This window comes from Dromaius novaehollandiae, chromosome 2 (assembly GCF_036370855.1).
Source record: "Dromaius novaehollandiae isolate bDroNov1 chromosome 2, bDroNov1.hap1, whole genome shotgun sequence".
NCBI classification, from domain to species: domain Eukaryota; kingdom Metazoa; phylum Chordata; class Aves; order Casuariiformes; family Dromaiidae; genus Dromaius; species Dromaius novaehollandiae.
In genome coordinates this window covers 99232890-99253237 of record NC_088099.1, presented here as the reverse complement: position 1 = coordinate 99253237, position 20348 = coordinate 99232890, and the positions used below count along the sequence as shown (strand labels likewise).

The window sequence follows — 20348 nt, the reverse complement described above, 5'->3', positions numbered from 1 at the left end:
TGCTCTAAGAGATCTGGCAGCGCATTAGACTTGCATAACGCTTTACAGCTCCATGCTGTGCTCCATATGAGCCACAGGAGAGGGCTGCAATAATTACTTGGCTTTTCGATTGAAAGCAGCTGCAGGTAGCTAGTCATCCTTTAGTCCATTTCCCTGGTGTGGGGAGGTGACTTGTCTTTGCACCTTGGATTTTGAGTGGCAGATGGGTAAGATGCTCTCACAGAAGTGATCACAGCGGTGAGAAAACATGTTTGTCGCTCGTTGGCTTTTACGAAAGGTCCATTTATATTTCCAAGCTGTGATTCACTGGACCCACATGTCCAATGGAGGAGTTTTTTAGTTTTGAGTTCAAAACTCCTGTACAAATTATCTTTACTGGAGTTGTGTGGTTATTTTTTTTTCCTTCTTCAGTTGGCTAGGAGAAGGGGAGCAAAAGGTTTTCTTTTATCTGTTTTTTGTAACAGAAGTCATTTTAAAATCCTTCCAGTTCCTTTTGGTTGCTGTTTAAAGCAAGCTTTTTCTGGCAGTCCTAGTTTGTACATACCTTTGTTTCTCACATACTTAAATTAAGAGTATTGGCACCGCATGTTAACAAACCGCCTTCATTTGTCAACGTTCCCTGCTTGAGAGCAATGCTGGTGATTTGCATTCTTAGTTGGAATGGTTTTTTTTTAATTGCAGCTGGAGCCTGTGACTGTGTAGCCTGCTATGTTGTTATAAACCGGCATTATTTCATTTTGTTTTAATTGTTTTCTGCGTTGTCTTGTCAGATAGAACAGCCGGGGCAATCGCACCCTCGCTGTGCTGGCCTCAGCGAAGTGACACTGGTGATGAATTTGGCTCTCTGTGCCCATTTTATCTGCCTGCCATACTGCCCGTGAAACGGGAGGCTCCCTGCAAAGCGTGAGTCAGGAATAGCTAACTAATCACTTTGTTTCGTGAGCTGCAGAGCCAGACCAAGCGTTTTATGGGAAGAGGGGGCGCAGAACAGCTGCTTTGGCTTCCCCCCCCCCCCCCCGTATGCATTCTTACGTGCACATCTCAGCATGCAAGTGACCTTTGCAATCTTACTTTTGATCAGCTCGCCAGCTTGAGGATCTGCACAGGGGGCTAGTGGGTATTTCCACAGGGCACACCCGAATGTGACTGACTGAATTAAGAAGAAAACTGAATGAATGAATGAATGAAAGAGAAAGAAAGAAACAACAGAAGAGTAGGTAGGAGAACACTGAACTCGTCTCAGCTTTCAGGAGCTGCCGGCATTTTAGTGTTGTCAGTTGTATAGCCAGTGGTCTGGATTCAGCAAGGAGCCCGGTGTTTGCTTCAGGTACAAGCAAGACCTCGTACAACATTATGTAAAGCTAAAGCTGTCCCATGGGCTTTGCTGAATGGAACCGGAAAGGATGAGAGGAGGTGGAATCCATTTCAAGGGGCATTTAATGCGAATTCATTTTCAGCACTTTGCAAATGGACTAATTATAGTCCAATTTGCTAGCGCTTGGATACTACCAGTAAAGCCGTCTGCAGGATGGACGTCCATTGAAAGGCACTGAGCATGTAGCTGACCCTTCCAAATCTGCCCTTAAAAACGCCATGCTCTCACACTGTCCAGTTACCAGCCATGCTTGAAGGTGCGCTCACCTTCAGAAGCACATGCACTTCTCTGTAAAATGGCTGCTTCAAGTTGGCCGGTGCTTGCTGATGCCCCTGGCTGGGTTTTCCAAGGGGTGGAACAGCTGCAGCTCCTGTAATTTCTGGTGGGGGTCACATTCATCTCTTCTGAAGATGAAGCCAGACATCTTTCAAATTTGTTTTGCCACATGCATGAGAGAGACGTTAACAAGCATTTGGAGACACATGGAAGGAGACCTGCGTGACATATCTGCGGTGCAAATGTGTTCATACAGGCATGACAGTTTCTGTCACAAGTTAAAATGAGTGGTGAGTGGGTGTTGCTTCATTTATAGTCACTCATGTGAAATTTTCAATGGAAAATTGTGTAGGCAGCTCCCATTGTAGCTGGGCACATTTTAGATAAATGAAAAACATCAACAAAGTAATTTCTGTATTATAGTTGTTTATAAATGAACTCTATTCACTCATTTAAGCTGCAGAAATGCCTCTAGGGAATTGGTGTAAGAGTGAAGGATTTTGTTGTGCAGTCTCAGACAGATTGGTCCTTCAAATCTGACATCCTGTAGCTGGCAGCAGTCGATGCTGTGCAGGGAGAAAAGGGGTATATGCTGCATCTGTCTGCTACGGAGTAGCATAGGTGGGATCTGCATTTCCTTTCTGATGTAAGCGGGGTTGAAGGAGCACTGGAAGCACCCGTGGTTATGCCGTGCCTTCAGGACCCTTCAGCAGAGGGCACTTGGTGTGTATGAGGTGGGGTATTGCCTTCCTGAACTTCTCAAGTCAGGCTCCAGCCCTTAATAAATTGTTAAATCCTTCTCTTTGCTCCTCCATAGGAGCAGAGAGCTCTGGAGTCCGAGTGCTTTGTCCTCCAGGAAGTTTCTCTGCAATCAGCATCGTCAGCTGGTACATTTCTATTGCAAGTCTCTAGATAGCTGACGTCGTTTCACAAAGCTCCAGTTGCTGGTGTCGAATGATTAGATGGGAAATTCCACTTTTAGCTAAAAAAGTAAGTTTCTGGTCTTGTGAGTTGCAGGGAAAAGCTAGAGAACTGGAGCCTGAAAGGCCTCACACAGCAAAAGGGCATTTGGGGGGAGGGAGAACCACCATCTTCCACATTTGTCATTTTAAGAAATCTTCTATTTGTAAACCAGTGTTTCAGGGGCAAGAGGTGGGACCAGACTCGTGATATTTGAGCACCTGGGCTTGGCAGCACGAGGGCAATTCTGCGAAGCACAGTGAGGACAAAGCCCGCCAGCACCGGGAGCTGCAGAAGCAGCTTGTTGCTTCAGGAGCAAACACTTGCAGCTCGCTTGCCGAGCACTTTAATACCAACTTCCTGCAAAGCATGCTGGAAAAGGAGTGCTCACCTTTGCGCGTAACTTCTCTGTAAGAAACATGAAATTAATGATTCTCACAGTAGACAGCTGAGAATGGACTGAGATCTCCTATGACCCTCCCATACAAAGTATACATGAAGCTGCATGCTCAGGCATGTATATGGAAAGGTGTGTCCTATGTCCAGAACATAGCACGATTTGTACAGGTGTTGAAAATACAGGCATCTTTTCTGTAGACACAGAGTTACAGAACCGGGTGATGGCACCCAGATGAAATGACAGCAGAAACTGGCTAACAACAGAAAATTACCTCAAAGTCTTAATTAATTCAACAGTTAGCCTCATTGAAATCTAATCTACTGCTAGCACCATGAGAAGCTGTGATTCTTGTGCAGCTCACCAGCACCTGCCAGCCGACATAACAATGTGTCCCTAACCAAAGTATAACTGTAGTAAAACACAACTGCGGGACACATTGTCCTCAAAATTCAGGGGTTACAGAAGTTTGGGAGTTTGTATCACGTGCATTCATAAATGTCACCAGGTACGTGGCTCTTTTGGAACTCCCACCGCTAGCCCGTTTTGGGGGGGGGGGGGGGGATATATCTTATGATACTCTTTCTCCTGAATCTTCCTCTCTCAACCTTGGTACCTACAGACTTGCGTCATAGAAATTTATGGTAATGTCAAGCCTCTGAGCACCTCACTTTCAGTGATCTGCTAGTTGAGGTTTGCTTATATCAATTGCTTTTTATACGGCGTAAAGGATATCTGATCTGACTGGGGGAGGAGAGATGTGCAGAATAGCTGCTCACTCTGCAAAAAGCTGTATCAGTTTGCTGTGGTTGATTCCCAGAAGTATAATAAGAGCTAACCTGCAGTGGACAATCTGTCTTGCAGATGCGGTGTTGATCAGGAATCCTTTAGTTTTGGGAGGAGATTTTCAAATTTTATTACAGGTTTTCATGTTTCTTATTAATGGATCTCTGCAGTCGGCCCTCCTGGGAAATCTGCCAGAGAACTGCGAAACTGGTAAGACTGGACAATAAACTCATACAGCTATTGTTGGCCTGTGCTAAGCTCCACATGGCAAGGCTAATGAAATCTGTAGCAGTTACAACTATGAATATGTAGTTGGCAGAGGGTGGCGCGTAGTGCTGGGGAAAGCTGGCTATGGATCTGAGAGGCAGAATGCAGCTGCAGATCGTTCTGCGATGTGTCTGCCCTGGGACCGCGGCGAATCTGATCCTGCAAGGTGCCAGGCTCCTTGGGGGAGAGGGAGGGAGCTGGGACGAAGTGCCCTCCCTTTCCGTGGATTTCAAGTAATGCTAAAATCACCTGCTTATCGTATCATGAGGGGATGGGCAGGCGATCTGAGCCAGGTGCGTTAGAGTGTGCAGCTGATCCTGCCAGACTGCATGTACCACACCAGACATAAAAAGCGGTGTGTCGGACTTGATTCAAAGGATTATTTTTTCAGTGTGCTCTTTGATTATTACATTGATGTATACTTGTCAAGCAGGGCAATGGTGTCTGACAGAGGGTAGGCCCAGTGTTTTATTGAAGTGATAAATGTGAGAAATTATTAGTCATACCTGGAGCTGGAAAATAAAAGCTAAAAATTAGTAGTAATATGTGTGTTATTAGGGTTTGGGCTCAAAAGAGCCTTTTGACAATAAGTGGCTGGCTTGAATATCCCTGAAGTTCAAGGCTGACAGCCACCCCCCTCAGAGGATTACTCCATGCAAGAAGGAAAATGAGCTTGGTCTCCACCCTGTTCCTGGTGGCAAATCAGCCCCGCTTTTTAGCAGTTCTTGTAGAAAGATCAGGGACCGGAGAATGAGGGACCAGATTTTTGAAGGTGTTTTAGAGAAGGGAGTTACCTAGCTGCTTCATGGGCCTGCCCAAAGTGCCTGATTTCTGAAGGCAGTGAAAATCCAGTCTGCATATCCAGGTGCTGCAGTGTTGTCAGTCTGGCCTCTACTCTGAACCCAAAGACTCAGTCTCTCGTGGTGGGATGCAGCCCGTTATTACGGTGTTGAGGGACGCTTGCGTTGCTGGGTTTGCCTTTGTTGCAGCAAACTGGAAAAATAGAGGAGTTCAGCCTCTAAAGCTATCACGCAGCTTCCTTTCATGACTTTTAAATTCATTAGAAGAAATATACATAAAAATACGGTTTAGGGGGACATACTGAGGTATAAACCACCTTTGCAGAAGCACGCTAGAGTTTTGCATGAAAATGCATATCCTGAGCTCTAGTGAGCAATCCCTTTGGGGCCAGTGCAAACCCAGATGGTGACTCCTCCAAGTGATTATTTTTCTGCCTTAAGCCTTTCCAGGAATTGGAGTGTGGGCAGGCTGCCAGTGGACACTGGCTATCCAGACACTTCAGCAATGTTCCATGTGCGCTAGCTACCAGAAATACCAAAGTCCAGCTGCTGTCCCTGATCTCTTTGTCTTCTTTCCCTTCTCAGGCTGAATTACACACACACACACATGCACGCACGCACGCACGCACTTGTGCAACACACACTCACAAAGCAGGAGCAAAACTCACCAAGTGCTGCTGTTTTGCATGTCTTGCAAATTGCGGTCGACAGCTCTGAAGTTAAACAGAAAGGAATTTTCAGAGTCGGAGAAATGACTTGGATACAAAAAAAAGGCGTATAAATAATAAACAGCATGCCCCACCTCAGAAGGCAGGCAGAATGGGAATGTCTTTCTAGGACAGCAAGAGAAGAACAATTTAACTATGTCTTACACCTCTTGCCTTTGAGACACTCTATTTGGTTTGCCCCCTTTCATTTTTTCCTAACCAAAATCATTCCCTTTCCATCCTTGCTGTTGCTGCTGCTCAAATTATACTGAAAACTTACCATTTTACTTTTCACTGCTGAAGTAGAAATAGGCTGGGATTTGCTGCACAGAAAGGCAGGTGACCTACATTTCTGCAAATCCAGTCCCACGTCTACGGGAGGTCAAAGTCTAACCATAAAGTAGTTGGGCTGGAAGAAGGTGGGGCAGCCTTTACGGTTCTACTGATATCTAGTCCCTCCTCTCCATTAAGCTTCCTCATTCCTCCTTTGTCATCTGGGAGATTTTGGGAAGCCCTTTTGTTACCAGTGATGATGAAGAGAGTCCTGTGAAAGATTTACAAAACAAACGAGCAGGCTGTGCGAAGCCTGTGACACTTGCCTGTTTTCAAATTGCATTAAAGTCTCAAGCCCTGCTCCAGATTGATCAAAACAGCTTGCCGAGCTCCAGAACTTTTCAGATGACTTTGGGCTCTTTCATGGTTTTGCCTCTCAGTCAGAAATTCCTGATTTAACCTAAATTCAGTGCAAAAGAGTTAGCATTTGGTATTTTTGAAGGATGTTAGCTTTGAATTTGGAGGCTGCTCAGTAGTTCGATCCTGTTTAGCAGACAAAACCTTTGCTTCAGCTCCTGCAAAGTAAAAGTCCACCAAGTTTCCTACGGCTTTGTTCTAGTAATTTTGCTGTGGAAAAGCTGAATCCAGGCTCCTCAGACTTTTGGAATGACAAGTTTGGGGAATCTGGTTTACCCATTATAGCCAAATATGTTGGCCCTATTTTGTCCCACGTACAAGCTGCTTTGAACCTGTGGCATATTCGGGCCTGGCGTTTTGAGTCATCTTGTTACATAGGCAGAGGGGCCAGCACTCTGCTTCCAGTCCGAATGGAGATATTTCCTCTCGGTATGTTTTTAGGGTCTATGTTTTCAGTTCAGGTCTCTGCAAGAGATCAAAGGACGGGCCAATCTGTCAGCCCTCCAGGTCCAGTCTGAGCTCCCTATGGAAAGCGGAGTGATACAAATGGAGCATGTAAAGCACATCCCACCGCAGCGTCTCCATGCAGCTTCCTCTGTCAAGAGCTGCTGATTTATGTGCCAGAGCTCCCTGCCCGGGGTAGAAGACTACTGTGAGCTAAAGTTAACGAAGGATGACTGCGCAAATGTAAGCTTGGCGGTTTTATTTTTAGTTGAACTTAAAAATAAAAATCTATAAGTCATATGTAATATAATAATTTTAGCTGTTGCCAAGACACACTGAGCAGCTGTTAGGAGGAGGGGAAAGACCGGTGCAAATCCCAGGGCTCTTGTCTCCCAGCTGCCCTCGTCCGGCTGGAGTTGCAGTGCCGCGGCGGCAGCAGCGCCAGCTTCTGGTGATGCTCCCCGGCGTCACCTTAGCCCCTAAATAAGAAGTCAGCTTAGGATCTTCCGGGTTTTCCAGGGAAAAATTACACTGACAGAATTGCCGACAGACAGATAGCTGCATTTTACAGACAAACCGAGGTGGTGCAGTGACTTGGCCCCTCACAGGGCTAACCAGTTTTCAGAAATGGAGTTAAGAAGTCACCAGCCTGCGTTGCAGTACGCAGCTCCCTGTCAGCCCAGCTGCTGTCTCCCTCTGAGCTGTGTTTTTGCCTGCAGCGCAACACGGAAGTCAAACGAACGCAAGTCTTTCTAATAACCTTTCCCAAACCTACAAATAATGTGCATGCTGGTTTCTCAGCTCAGGTCAGGCCTGTGCTAATTCGTTACAGCTGTACAGTTGTTGAAGGACGAAACAGCAAACAATGGTTTTTTAGGGTCTCAGTGGTTATTGGTGTTTGATTACTGTTTATCAATTTTTAAACAATGGAATAATTAACTTAAAACAGATTGTATCAGACCGTTAGAAGCTTTAGACTTTTCCTGTGGGATTATAACAGCTTGGAGGACCATAAATGTAAAGAATGCTCTTAAAGCTAGGCTTAATCTTAGTCGACTGTGTCTTCAAAGTGCTGTGTACGCATATAAACGGGAGGCGTATTGTTCATTAGAGCCAAGGCAGTAGGGAAAGAGATCCCCCAAAGGAATATTATTTGCCATAAGATAACTATCATTACTGCTGCTCAGCATTCACTTTAAAGTCAGTTATATCCTATTTCCATCTTCTTTCACATCCTCACTAATTCTTTCTCTCTTCATTTTTCTTTCATATAATAAATGCTTTTCTTGTTAGAATGCCTGTAGTGTGAGATGGGAGGTTTCTGAGCACCCGTTCTTGCCTATCTTTCAAAAAAATCAGAAATGCAGATAAAAGGCGGTGACTGGACAGGGGGTGGGAAGAGTCTCATTTTCTGTAAAGTTTAATTAGGAAAGGAGGCAAAGCAGGAGTTCTTGGTTTCAGGCAGGTGGGGAAAGGCTGTCAGTCTGTTTTGGGGTTTTTTTTTTAAAGTGCTATGTGAAAAGAACTAGGAGGACTCTGCTCCCAGTATCGAGGATGGCTGCAGTCACCTCACTGAGTTTTGTGGAGCAGGGAGGGAGCCGGTTTTGCTCTAGCACGTTATAAAATCGTGAGCTTTTGTGGCTGTCGGGCTTTCTGCGTTGGATCAGGGAGACCCAGTCGCCCTCCTCCGAGCAGTCTCAGCTGGGAGTTTTCAGGGCCAGTGTCAGCTTGCGGGTACGGCAGGCCCCCACCGAGCTCCATGGCTTGCAGGGATAGGGCGTTTTCCAGCGTCAAGTCTTGCCTGCTCGCTTAAGTGTGAGCTATCAATAGCAGGGGGAGTTCAAAGCACTAAAAAAACACATTAAAAATCTGGCTTGGAGCCATCTCTGGCTTTGTGCTGCTGCTGTAAATAGCTTGTTTAGCCGAGGCTTATTGCCAAACTAGTAGATGAAGGGCACGTGTGCCTGTAACAAGCTGTGGCATGAGGGGAGAGCAGAAGGTAACTGCTGTGATTGCAGCCCTGTCCAGCGTGGAATGAAATCACTCAGCGGGTGACGCAGAGGTTTAGGAGTTCAGAAGGAACTCACCTTCCCTCTGTACTACTAATAGCTGCTTGTTGCTAACGTAAATATTTTGGCGGGGGGCGGGGGGTGGTTCTTCAGGGCTCCCTGCCACGTCGTGCGTGAGGTCATGCCGTGATCCCGTGCTTTAGGACATGGCGTGGTGAAGATAACCTTGCTGTTGCAGGGGAAGGAGAGGGGGAGAGTGGCAGAATGAACCAGACACCTGGGAAACATGACAGGTTTTCACAGAGGAAGGAGGAAAGCAAGCCTGCAGGATGCTAGGATATAAGTGACTGCTGTTAAACATGAAACGTTTTGGTCAGGGAGTTTCTGGTTTGCCTAAAGTTTTACTTGTTCTCCCGATGCGTTAGCAGGCACATCCGGGATTTTAGCTGCAAATTGCTCCTTGACATGAGAGCAGCAATGCAAGAGAGGTTTTGTTTTTGTGGAGGTTTTTCTTTGTCTCGGTGGTTGTTTTGAGGTGTTGGCTGGCTCGGTTTCGCTTTCCAGCGCTGATGGTGTGATTTCCCCCACCCTCTCGTTGCAGAATCCAGAGAAGCTGTCGGAGGATCGTGCTCACGGGGAGATGATTCCTCATGAAGTCACTGGATCCCTTTCAGAAATCAAATGTGACTTTCCATTTATCAGACTGAAATCAGAACCAGCCAGACAGTGAAGCAAGCACAGTGGAGGGGGGACGGCGAAAGATGAAATCCAACCAAGAGCGGAGTAATGAATGCCTGCCACCTAAAAAGCGGGAGATCCCTGCCACCAGCCTGCCTTCGGAGGTGAAGCCGGTCCTGCCAAATGAGAACCACCGTGCGGATAACTTAGCATGGCTCCCCAGCACACACAGCAGCCAAAGCAGCCTGGGGGGAAGGCACAGGCCCGGAGGGACTTCGGTGGAGATGGGTTTACAGCAAGGTTTACACAAGTCACTGTCTACAGGAATGGACTATTCCCCACCGAGCGCACCCAGGTCCGTTCCAGCCTCCACAACCCTTCCCACGGTGTACTCGCCCGCGCTCTCCCAGTCAGGGACTCCTGTATCCCCCGTGCAGTACACACACCTGCAGCACACTTTCCAGTTCGTTGGGCCCCAGTACAGTGGACCATATGCCGGATTCATCCCCTCGCAGTTGATTTCCCCAACAGCCAATTCTGCAACCGGTGCTGTGGCGGCGGCCACAGCTGTTGCAACCACTCCATCGCAGCGCTCCCAGCTGGAGGCTTATTCCACTTTGCTGGCCAGCATGAGCGGCCTAAGCCAGCAGGGGCACAAAGTTGAGCCGCACCTGGTTAGGACACCTGGACTGATCGCTGCAGGGTCTCCTCCACCCACCCAGCAAAACCAGTACGTCCACATTTCCAGCTCTCCCCAGAGTGCTGTCAGAAATGTCTCTCCTCCAACCATCCCGGTCCCTCTGCATCCCCATCAGACAGTGATACCACACACGCTCACCCTCGGCCCTTCCTCCCAAGTGGTGGTACAGTACACCGACTCTGGGGGCCACTTCGTCACACGGGATCCCACCAAGAAGCCCGAGAGCAGCCGGCTGCAGGCCATGCAGGCCAAGGAGGTACTGAACGGAGAGATAGAGAAGAGCCGGCGGTATGGTATTTCACCTTCCGCCGACATGGGTCTAGTCAAAGCAGGCAATAAACCAGCTCCCCATCATTATGAGACCAGGCATGTAGTGGTCCACTCGAGCCCTGCCGAGTACAGCACACGGGATTCCTCAGGTGTCCGAGCCTCTGTCATGGTGGTACCCAACAGCAACACACCTACCGCAGATATGGAGGTACAGCAGGCCACCAACCGAGAGACCTCTCCCTCAACCCTCAACGACAAGGGAAGCTTGCATTTAGGAAAGCCAGCCCACCGGTCCTATGCTTTATCTCCACAACAGACTATGGGCCATGAGGGGGTGAAAGCAGTTGCCACACTGTCCCCTCACACTGTCATTCAGACAACTCACAGCGCCTCCGAGCAACTCCCTGTCGGGCTGCCTGCTACGGCCTTCTATGCTGGGACCCAGCCACCGGTAATCGGCTACTTGAGCAGTCAGCAGCAAGCAATTGGATATCCTGGAAATCTGCCACAGCACCTGGTGATCCCTGGCACGCAACCTCTGCTTATACCAGTTGGCAATGCAGATGTCGAACCATCAGGAGTAGCACCTGCAATAGTCACTTCATCTCCCCAGTTTGCAGCAGTGCCTCATACGTTTGTCACTACCACCATTCCCAAGAGTGAGAATTTCAGTGCTGAGTCCCTCACAACCCAGCCCGCCTACCAGGCAACCATGGTGCAGGCCCAAATCCACCTCCCTGTGGTGCAATCCATTGCTTCTCCTGCCACGGCTCCTCCCACGCTGCCTCCTTACTTCATGAAGGGGTCGATCATTCAGTTGGCCAATGGGGAACTGAAGAAAGTAGAGGACTTAAAAACAGAAGACTTTATACAGAGTGCGGAAATTAGCAATGACCTGAAAATAGACTCCAGCACTGTGGAGAGGATTGAAGACAGCCATAACCCAGGCATTGCTGTGATACAGTTTGCAGTTGGAGAGCATCGAGCACAGGTAATAAAATGTGGGAGCTGTGGGTGGAGGGACTGGGGTGCACGTCTTGGCTTCCTTGGTACAGCTTACCTCAGAGCAGTTTGCCAGCAGGTCTCAATTGCTTTGGGTTTAGAGGGGGTGTTTGTTAGTTTTTCATTGTTCACACTCGTACATGAGACTGATGCATGTTTGGTCCAAAAATCATCCACCCTGCAGTGCCAGTGGAGTCATCAGAGCCACACCTATGATAAGTGTAGCCTCCTGGATGTGGTAGTAGGTCTTCCTTGGGGACCAGACTGCCCTCTTTTCTTGTGCCCAGGTTGAACTGTTGCAAGGTTGTGTTCAGTGCCCTCCGCAGTCCCTACACTGCAGCCAGGGGAGCTGTTTACATCCTCACTTGGAATGGTTTGCTCTGCAAACCTCAATCATATTGCAGTACTTGAGGCAATATCACTATTTCTTGCCTGTACTGTGATAGCACTGTGAGGCCTCAGCCTGTCTCTGTTCAGCACTGTAGAAACACACAGTGGAAAGAAGAGTCCTGGCATCATGCAGAAACAGTCTGAAACGAAGGTGGAAGCTGAGACACTGGGCAGTAGAGAGATTTGTGGAAGATCACTTAGCATGTTGTTGCCAGAGCCAAGACTAAGAGCCAGCTCTTCAAGTCTGCCACCCATTGGCCTACCCAAAGGTCTTCAGTGCCTGATTAGGATTTTGCATATTCATATAAATCCCAATGTGCTTTACAGGTAGAGAACCTATAGGAAGAATTAAATGATCTTAGTATTCTTTATTCAAATATAAAGTAACTTGGTTTAGGCAGTAGGGGAGGATATATTTTGCATTCTAACAGGTGATTTTTACCTTCTCCTCCAGAAAGCTTGAGTTAAGTCCAGTTCAAATCCTATCCTTGAAAGATAGCTAGGCCACGAGGTTGTGAATTTCCATGGCTTGAAAACTTGGAGTTGTCCTGGAACGTTTTCACTCACACATGTGAGCTTCTGAGACACCCTACACAGAGTTTTATTCAGGTTTCAGTTAGGTTCAAACACTGCATAGCTCACACACTCTGTGTTTAGGGGAAATTTAAAAAGAAAAAATATCAAGATGGCTAGGCATCATGTCCTGCTGAACTTTGTTGCTCACTGGTGTGCAGTGTAGGAAAAAACCCCTGTAACTTTCCAAAGGTTTTTTTAGGCCAAGAATGTACTTAAAAACATTATCTTGATACTGTCCCTTATCTCAGCAATTTAGATTCTGCTGCGTTGAGGCTGGAAATAGATTAGAAACACGAGATAGCAGTTTGGTTCATAAAGGTACTTGTTTTAAAAAATCTTGTTGCAAGTGGTTTCGGTTCAGTTTGAAACAGGAGTGCTGCAAACTTCAGCTCTGGAGAACTGGAAAAAAAGAGAGAGAAAGGAACTAGAAATGGGCAGAATTAGTAAAGCCCCTTAGACTGACTGGTTTGGAGAAGGAAACAAAGAACAGCAGTACTGAGAAGCAAATTACGCTGAAAAAATGTCTTCCACTCACAGCAGTCTGTGACCCATCCTTCCCAAATTGCAAACACATGGTAAATTGCTACATGTGACACAAGCCCTTTCTCCTGTCAGGTGTACAGATTTCCTTTGCGGTTGTGTTCATATATGTGTATGCCTCTACACAAGTGATGGATGTTGGGCCTCTGGTGTTTTCAGTAATGTATAAGGATACAATTTTTTTTTTATTATTATTGTTCAGCTGTATTTTGGTGCTCTCACTGAGAGCTGTGCATCTTGGGCTTCTTGATTAGAGGAACTATCCTTGGATCAGAACCAGTTACTATAATTTGCCCCGGTGCCTTGCATAATGAGATCTCAAAAGTAGTAATCTCCCATCTGCAATTTTCATCTTGCTTTCATTTCCCTCTCTGCAGCCAGACCACCGGTCTCTGCACCAGCAGAAGAGGTACAAATTAGTAGGTAGCATTTGTGTCATGTCTTGTTCACAGATCTGTCAACACAGCCAATGTGTTGTAGTACTGCACGCTGGGAAGAGCTCCGTTGCAGAGGGGAGAGTGCCATCATCTGGTAGAGAGCATGCTGGGTTTGAAGCTGTAAGAAAAAAAGCTACGGCAAAAGCTACACCAGTCTGATCCGGCAAAGTGTCACCTTATCAAGAAGCCTATCAGAAGCAGGCTGACATCATCGCAGCTAAAATACTCCCCAGCTGTGTTTCCCACAGGGGATGCTTCCAGAATGGAGAGAGAGTCACGTAGAGATATGATTAGAATGAGGGTTTAATTTAGGTTTCCTGCAGATTCCAGGACTTGGGTCTCTTCCCAGATCAGCTGTGTCCCTGCATAGCAGTGACTGCTGTGCTGATTTTCCCTTGCCTGGTTAGAGAGAGAGCATTTCTATGTGTCTGAAGTCTCCAGTGACCTCACCCTCAGCCTAACGTGGATGTATGGAAGCATTTAGCCTTATTAGCAGGCATGCAATAGTCATTACTTGTTAGAAAATTGCCTGTGAAGAGGGCTTAGGCTTCTCATTGAAAGAACAGCATTCAGTCTTGCTGTTTAGAATAGTAACAGTGTGATGCTGCTTACTTAAATATGTATTGACTCCAGAGTACAGTGAGAATATAGGTGCATGCGTAGTTTGACTTTGCACAATATTTTGTTATGATTAAGTTTCACTCGCATATATACTTCTGGGAGGAGGGAGCTTTTATAGCAGTATTGTTAGAATGTAGATTATAAAGGAAAAGTGCCATACAAAAATAGCATCGTTACCATTAGCTTCCGATCACTTTATGTACTCCTCCCAATGATCTCTGGGAACTCATTATAATATTGATGAATTCGTATTTTCAGACTCTGTACAAACATTAGCTAATTCTCACACCAATTAAAGAGGTAGGAGTTTATTTTTAGCTGGGCATATACAACTGTAATGTAAATAGGGAGGCAGTATGTAGCTGCTGCCATGTCGCCTAACTGCGAGCACGCAGCTTCCCCGCCCCAGCACCGTGTTAAAGCAGAAAGAGCTCTTCCTCCTGGCTTCCCCCTGCCTCGCATCACCTTGCACATTCAACCCTGTTCCAGCTACTGAAACCTAGAAGAAAATTAACCCACCTAAAGCTACATGCCTTTTCAGTGAAAGAATTGGCATTAGCCCATGAGGGATGCTTGGTTTCCATTTGCATCACTACTGTGGGTTTGTAAGAAGTGAAGTAAGTGTCAAATGGACCAGAACCCAACATCCTCACTTCGCTCTGTGCGACTTTTATTCCTCTGGATTCAAGTTGCCTGAAAAAAAGACCTGTGGATCTGGATCTCTTTGTAATTTAAAATGTTATTCCTGTAATAACACACACATCATTATTGTCCTTTCTTTTGCTGGCAGGAACAAGTGGAAGGTAGGAATTCACCTGTTAAGGTCAATACACACAGGAGATGCAAAAGAAGTTTTCTGAAATGCTCACTTTCACCCCTAAAGTTCAGTTTCTGATTATTGCTGTGGAAAATGTTCTAAAATATTTAGGTCTGCCTAAGAAACCTGAAGTACAGCTTAAAAAGAAAAGATGAACATCCACTTTATAACCTTTCCCTTTTTTAAAACAGAAAAATAGGCATTAGAGATGGAAAAGTCCCGTTAGACCATCTAGTTAGTGCCCCTGCCAGTTTAGTGTATGGGTTTTTTAGAGCTTCATCCAGTCTAGCTTTCCATTTATATCTCTGCATGCACACAAACCAGTCACATTCTCTTTTGCTCAGCTCTGTACTTTTCATTATCTTTGGCACTGTTACAGACATAAAAAGGGAGAGTTTGACTCTGTTCGCTGCCGCAGATGGAGATCTCTGCCGGCCTTCCACTCATGTGATCTCCGCAGCTTTGTTCTCCGGGCACAGGGGCAGCAACGCTTTGTTCCAGTGAATGACAGGGAAGCTGTATTCTCTGCTCAAATGTGTATTACTGAATTTGGGGAATGCAGCAGATAAGGGCTCATGTGATAAATGAGCCAGCCAGTGGTCCAATGGAAATGGCTTCCCTTGAGAAATGGAGTTTCTGTGCTGGGGGATCACATAGCTGCAGAGAGCTGTAGCAGCTAACCTTCAAGCACAGGGTTTATTTGTTAGAGTGACAGCATGCTGAAGTGGGGCTGGATACAGTCACGGTGGGATGCTGAAGGCCTTACAGCCACGCTCCTGTACCCCAGCCCAGACCATACATCGTGCCAGGTAGTCCCTGTGGCAGGAGGTACTGCCTGCAGCCCAATAAATCCCTCCAAGCAAATCCACTTTTCTGAAGGCAGATGGTTTTTGGGGGTGGTGGTAACAGTGACATTAGGAGTCCGAAAATCACTGGGTAAGGGAAGTCAGGTGGGACCCAGGCACTGCAGGGTCTTCTGTCTGGGAGAGAAAAGGAAGGAGCCACAGAAGAAAGCAATATGAATTGCATCTCTTCCGTGTAGAAGTTATCATCTCCGTACAGAACAGGGAGGCATTCAGAGGTGAATGCTCTTCCTTAGCAAGATTTTCCCCACAATGGACAGAAGGCTTCACAGGTCTCTGAAGTGTCCTTCCTACTTGTCCAGTGTCAAGAGGAATTTATCCCTTAGCAAAGGAGGCAGAGTCTTTTTCCTTCCAAAAACACTGGGGTCTTGGACCTTCCCACGTGGAACCGTCAGAAGGTAGAGATGTCTCTTTGTAGGCCTGGTGGTTCCCTAGAGTTGCTCAAACCCTCTTCTGTCAGTGCTGCATGTCATGCTTTTCCTAGGGACTCCTGTCCTTGGTATGTTACTCTCTCTGAAGAGAGGAGAAATGGAAATACATATGAAACATGGCTGCCTAACCCCTGCCCATTTCCTGTGCAGTTTGGCAGCCCTCGCCACTGAGACGTTCCTTCATCAGTGGAGGGCCCCAGCTGTCGTCTTTTATGGTGCAGACTGTCCTGCGCTGACTCTCTTGATCTTGGTGAATTATGCCCTTGAGTAAGTTACTGAATCCTTTTACTTGTCCTCGTTCCTGCTGTTGACTTTAATGGAGGATGAAGATGAACTCCCAGGCTTGGGCTCTGATAGACTTGCATGAAAAGAGGTGAATGGTATAAAGCAGCGTTATTTGATGTTCTCACCATCTTTATCATTTGTATTCTGAAAAGGGCTCCCTTTAAAAAGTAGTTAAAATATGTGAGAATGTGTTTTAGTAAGAGCCATATTGAATAGGGGAGGGCAAAGAAGAGGACAAGCATGTACTTACTGATAAGTAAACCACGCATGCAGGATGTAAGTTTGTGGCTCCTGAACTTCCTAAGCCAGAGATCTCATCCTTTTGCTTAAAGCCCTTTGATGGATTTTTATCGCATGAAGTAGTCTGGTTATTTTTTGAACCTGAGGAATCTTTCAGCACCCACAACAAGGTGCACTGCAGCAGAGCGCTTCACCACTTAATTGCATGATGTTTCCAGCACCACTTCCTTTTGTTTGGTCTAAACCTGCCACTCCTAGTTTCATCACATTTTAATAATATCAGAGAGAAAAGACTTAATTGGAAAATGCGTGTTTGCATTTATTGAAATATAGTTTGTGCTAACTAGTTTTATTAGGCAGTTTTTGCTTTAGTGCTTGTTAGGAGGGTTAGAGCAGCGAGCCCCGAGACTAAAGTTTCTGTGTTGTTCTGCAAAGGCATTGCAGCCTTTAAGGATCCTAAAGGATCTTTGCAGTAGAGCCCTGCTGCACTTACAGAGGGACCAGCATTTTGGTTTCTTCCTTTATTGTCTTAGTAGCTGGGAAAGCACAGAAACAAGTTCCAAAACCTTTTCTTTCTCTTGCACAGTAATAACAAGATGTTGCAGGGAAGGAGCTTTTAAAATTAAATTTTCGTATTTTAATGCAGTGATCCTACAGGAAAAATGAGGCAGAGGTGTTTTTACTGAACTTCCACAGTTGAAAGGTCTTTGACTACTATTGCTTGTAGAGAATGGTTACTTTAAAATCCCAGTTTAGCTGAATCCAGAGGCAGCTAGCTAAAACAGTGCTTGATAATCAGTGAGGGAACCCATTTTGAATTGATAGATATATATGAACACTGTGACTGGATCATGGAAATTGTAGCATTTTACTGTCTTTATTATTTGGTGTTATTCATGATCACCAACAACAATTCTGGGGTTTGTTTCAATGAGTGACAGTTCAAGGAAGTGTTTTATATGTCACGTAAAAAGAAGTATAACACGTGGAGGCATATTCACATCAAGAGGTACTTGTGTGTCAGTGAGGATGATGCACACAAACATGTATGAGTCACACAGATACAAATAGCTTTTGACAGTGATGGGAAAGTACATTAAAAGAATTTAAAAGGGCAGGCAGGAAGGAAGAGGAAAAGAGGAGAGAAGTAGCAATATCAAAGGAGAAATCTATGTCTGCCAGATGATGCCATGTTGAGAGGGGCCTGTGGCTCTATGTAGAGGGCAGTTTCCACTGAAGTCCATAGGAGCTACAGGATATTCAGCACCTCTCCCAGTCAGAGCCCTTACAGAGGTGTGTGCCGATGGGGTGGGAGCCCAAACTCCAAGCAGGTGTTTTCACAAATCTTGGCCCTGGAGTGTTTGTGCCCAATGACATAAAGTAATGAGGCTGTTCAGGTTGCCTCACCCCACTTTATTTAATCCAGGGCATAAACCAGGCCTAAGAGTCAGGTGCCTTTTCGGTGCTGCAGCATATGTAATTGACTGCTGGCAGACAGTTCTGATCAGAGCAAGTTTAATAGGACAGAAACTGATTTGTGGAAGGGGGAGAGTATTTTGTGCCTCTAAACTGCTCCTTTTGAAATTCTTTATTTAGTGGCTTACTCTGCTGGGTAGGTGGAGAATCGAGAGAATACCTGGAGTATTATTCATTGGCTTGATCATATAAGTGTGTGGCAGATATTTATAAACAAGCTAAATTTCTTTCAGTAGAATCAACATTTTCATGAACTGCAGTTGTCTGCTAGTGCAGAGTATAGGTTGGAACAGTCGAAAGTACAGTCAAAATCTGAGAGCCTCCATCTCTGTGTCGTGGGTCATCCTTGATCTAGTGTTTCTACGCAAAATGGATGTGGAACCGGTGGGGTCCAAAAGGAGCTACCTTGGGCCCCATTTGCAGAGCAAAGGCATCCGAGGGTGCACAGCCCGAGTGGGGAAAACATGGGGACACTGACGTGCTGCCACTCTGCTCAATGCCAAACAAGAGTTCTCAGGGCGCCTTAGCAGTGCAAAACCAGACATTGTCTGGAATTAATATCCATGCCAGAAAGGGAGGTGCTTCCAGAAAGAGCCTGTGTGATCACTGAGTCCCACCATTTCTGCAAAATAGGCCGTACAACTTCATCCCAAGAGTCACGCTCGCCCTTTTCTGAACAAAGCTGTTTGAACACAGGAGCACAATCTTAAACCACTTGTGCTCATTAATATTAAAATATATTTTTAACAGCACAAAGCCACATTTGGTATGACAGACTTATTCACTCCCAAGGGTGAGAGATGGTTTTGCAAGCCTGCTGTGATATATCTTTCAAACGAATCCCTGTTTCCTAGTGAGGGAAGCCCTTTAGACAGCTGGTATGTTCTGTGCATGCTGAATGGCTTAGAAATGAGATAGGCATGTTTTATATCACTTTGGTGTTCTCCTGCCTTTAGCCTCTACCAACGTCTGAGAAGAACTCCAGAGGCCACGGGGACCTTGGGAGCAGGACAGTGGATGTCTGGCTTGAGCATAGACCGTCCGCTTGGAGTTGCAGATCTTATTGGTGTTACCACATAAATAGCATACACCAAATTAAAAAAAAAATTAGAATTTCCTGCTGTCATTGCGGTGTGCTAGAAGGGCTCAGTCCTGTAGGCTGTGAATGGCACAAGCCCACGTCTACTGTCTGAACCTGCAGTCAGACACTGCACAGTGAGCAGCAGGCTGCTGACATACGTAAGGATAAGCAGGTGTTTAGGTGCTTTATAATGTTAGGACCTCAAGGCACAACATTTGCAATGTCAAGGAAGAGTAAGCAGGCCATGCTGGTCTGTTCTTCTGGCTATAGCAACCTCCTATAAGCTGATTAGATACCTTCATAACTGTATGGGTTCTTAAATTGGGATGGAGTTTGAACTGCCCACAGAAAAAGGAGATAGAGGGCAGAAATTGCAGGTGGAGAAGAGATAGTCCTCTCCCTAGTGAGTGGAGATGAATTCAACTGCAGAGCTTAGGCGAGATTGGCAGAGAAAGCTGAATAGTGGAAGTCACAAAGCTGTGCTTTGGGTGTTCGAGTGGCGTAATCAGAAAAGGCACTTCTTGAAGGCAATGGATGAGAAGTAGGCTTTTGGAAGAGTGTGTGTGAGAAGGGAAGAAGCTGGACTGGTAACAGGACTGCTTGGGGAAGGTGGGTTCACACCTGCTGCTGTTACAGACACACCTCCATACATACTCATGGGCTCACACTGTAAATCAACAAGTCTTCAACCATTTCATACAGATAAGTATGCACTCACATAGACGAGCTCAGGAAGGGGAGATACTTTCCTGTGGTCTGTTAGGAAATTGGGTGTTAGAATTGGGAGGAGATACCACACCTCTTCCAGCCTTGTGGATCTTCCCTGGAGTGGTCCTTTGGTTGGAAAGTATCTGAGCTTCAGATTTAGGTGACAGGGGCTGGGTACCACAAGAGCATGGCGGTGAACAGAGTTTTTCAGATGCCAAAGTTTTGTTGCCCGTTATATATCACTGAGCAGCTGGATAAAGGTAAAGATCAATTCCTGTTGAGGTTTTGTGCTAGAAGTGCTGAGCTCAGAGAAACTGTTAACACCCGTTTGACAAGGACAAGCGTGAAGCCAGATGCTCAGTGTACTGATACTACAGAAACCACGTGGTGCTTTTACAGTTTACTGCTTTATTCCCCTCCCCAGGCATGACTGCTCTGTGCTGAGCACAGGCGTACAGGCGAAGAGATGATCTCATGCTCTCTCTCTCGTTCTCTCTCTCTTTCTGTTGTTCCCCTCTCTTC

The 20348-nt window shown here is 46.2% G+C and overlaps 1 protein-coding gene and 1 long non-coding RNA gene across 24 annotated transcripts in view; one reads left to right on the top strand and one right to left on the bottom strand.

Moving 5' to 3' along the window:
• The window catches only part of ATXN1 (ataxin 1), a 350922-nt gene that overhangs the window by 292743 nt on the left and 37831 nt on the right, over positions 1 to 20348 (top strand). For 20 of the 23 annotated variants that reach the window (XR_010387821.1, XR_010387820.1, XM_064507009.1 and 17 more), the window contains one exon: positions 9313 to 11350. Coding sequence is in view for 21 of the 23 variants with exons in the window: in XM_064507009.1 (XP_064363079.1) it covers positions 9473 to 11350 (1878 nt within the window). In the remaining 2 variants the exon portion in view is untranslated. Of the gene's footprint in view, positions 1 to 3872; positions 4005 to 6926; positions 6946 to 9312; positions 11351 to 13319 lie in introns of those variants that run through there. The other 3 variants (XM_026113217.2, XM_026113201.2, XM_026113209.2) reach the window with 3 other exon arrangements.
• LOC112991048 (uncharacterized) lies at positions 1852 to 5623 on the bottom strand. The gene is made up of 4 exons (XR_003261205.2): positions 5530 to 5623; positions 4856 to 5054; positions 3848 to 3982; positions 1852 to 3019 (listed from the first exon to the last, which is right to left on the bottom strand). It is a non-coding gene; the product is annotated as an uncharacterized LOC112991048 (long non-coding RNA).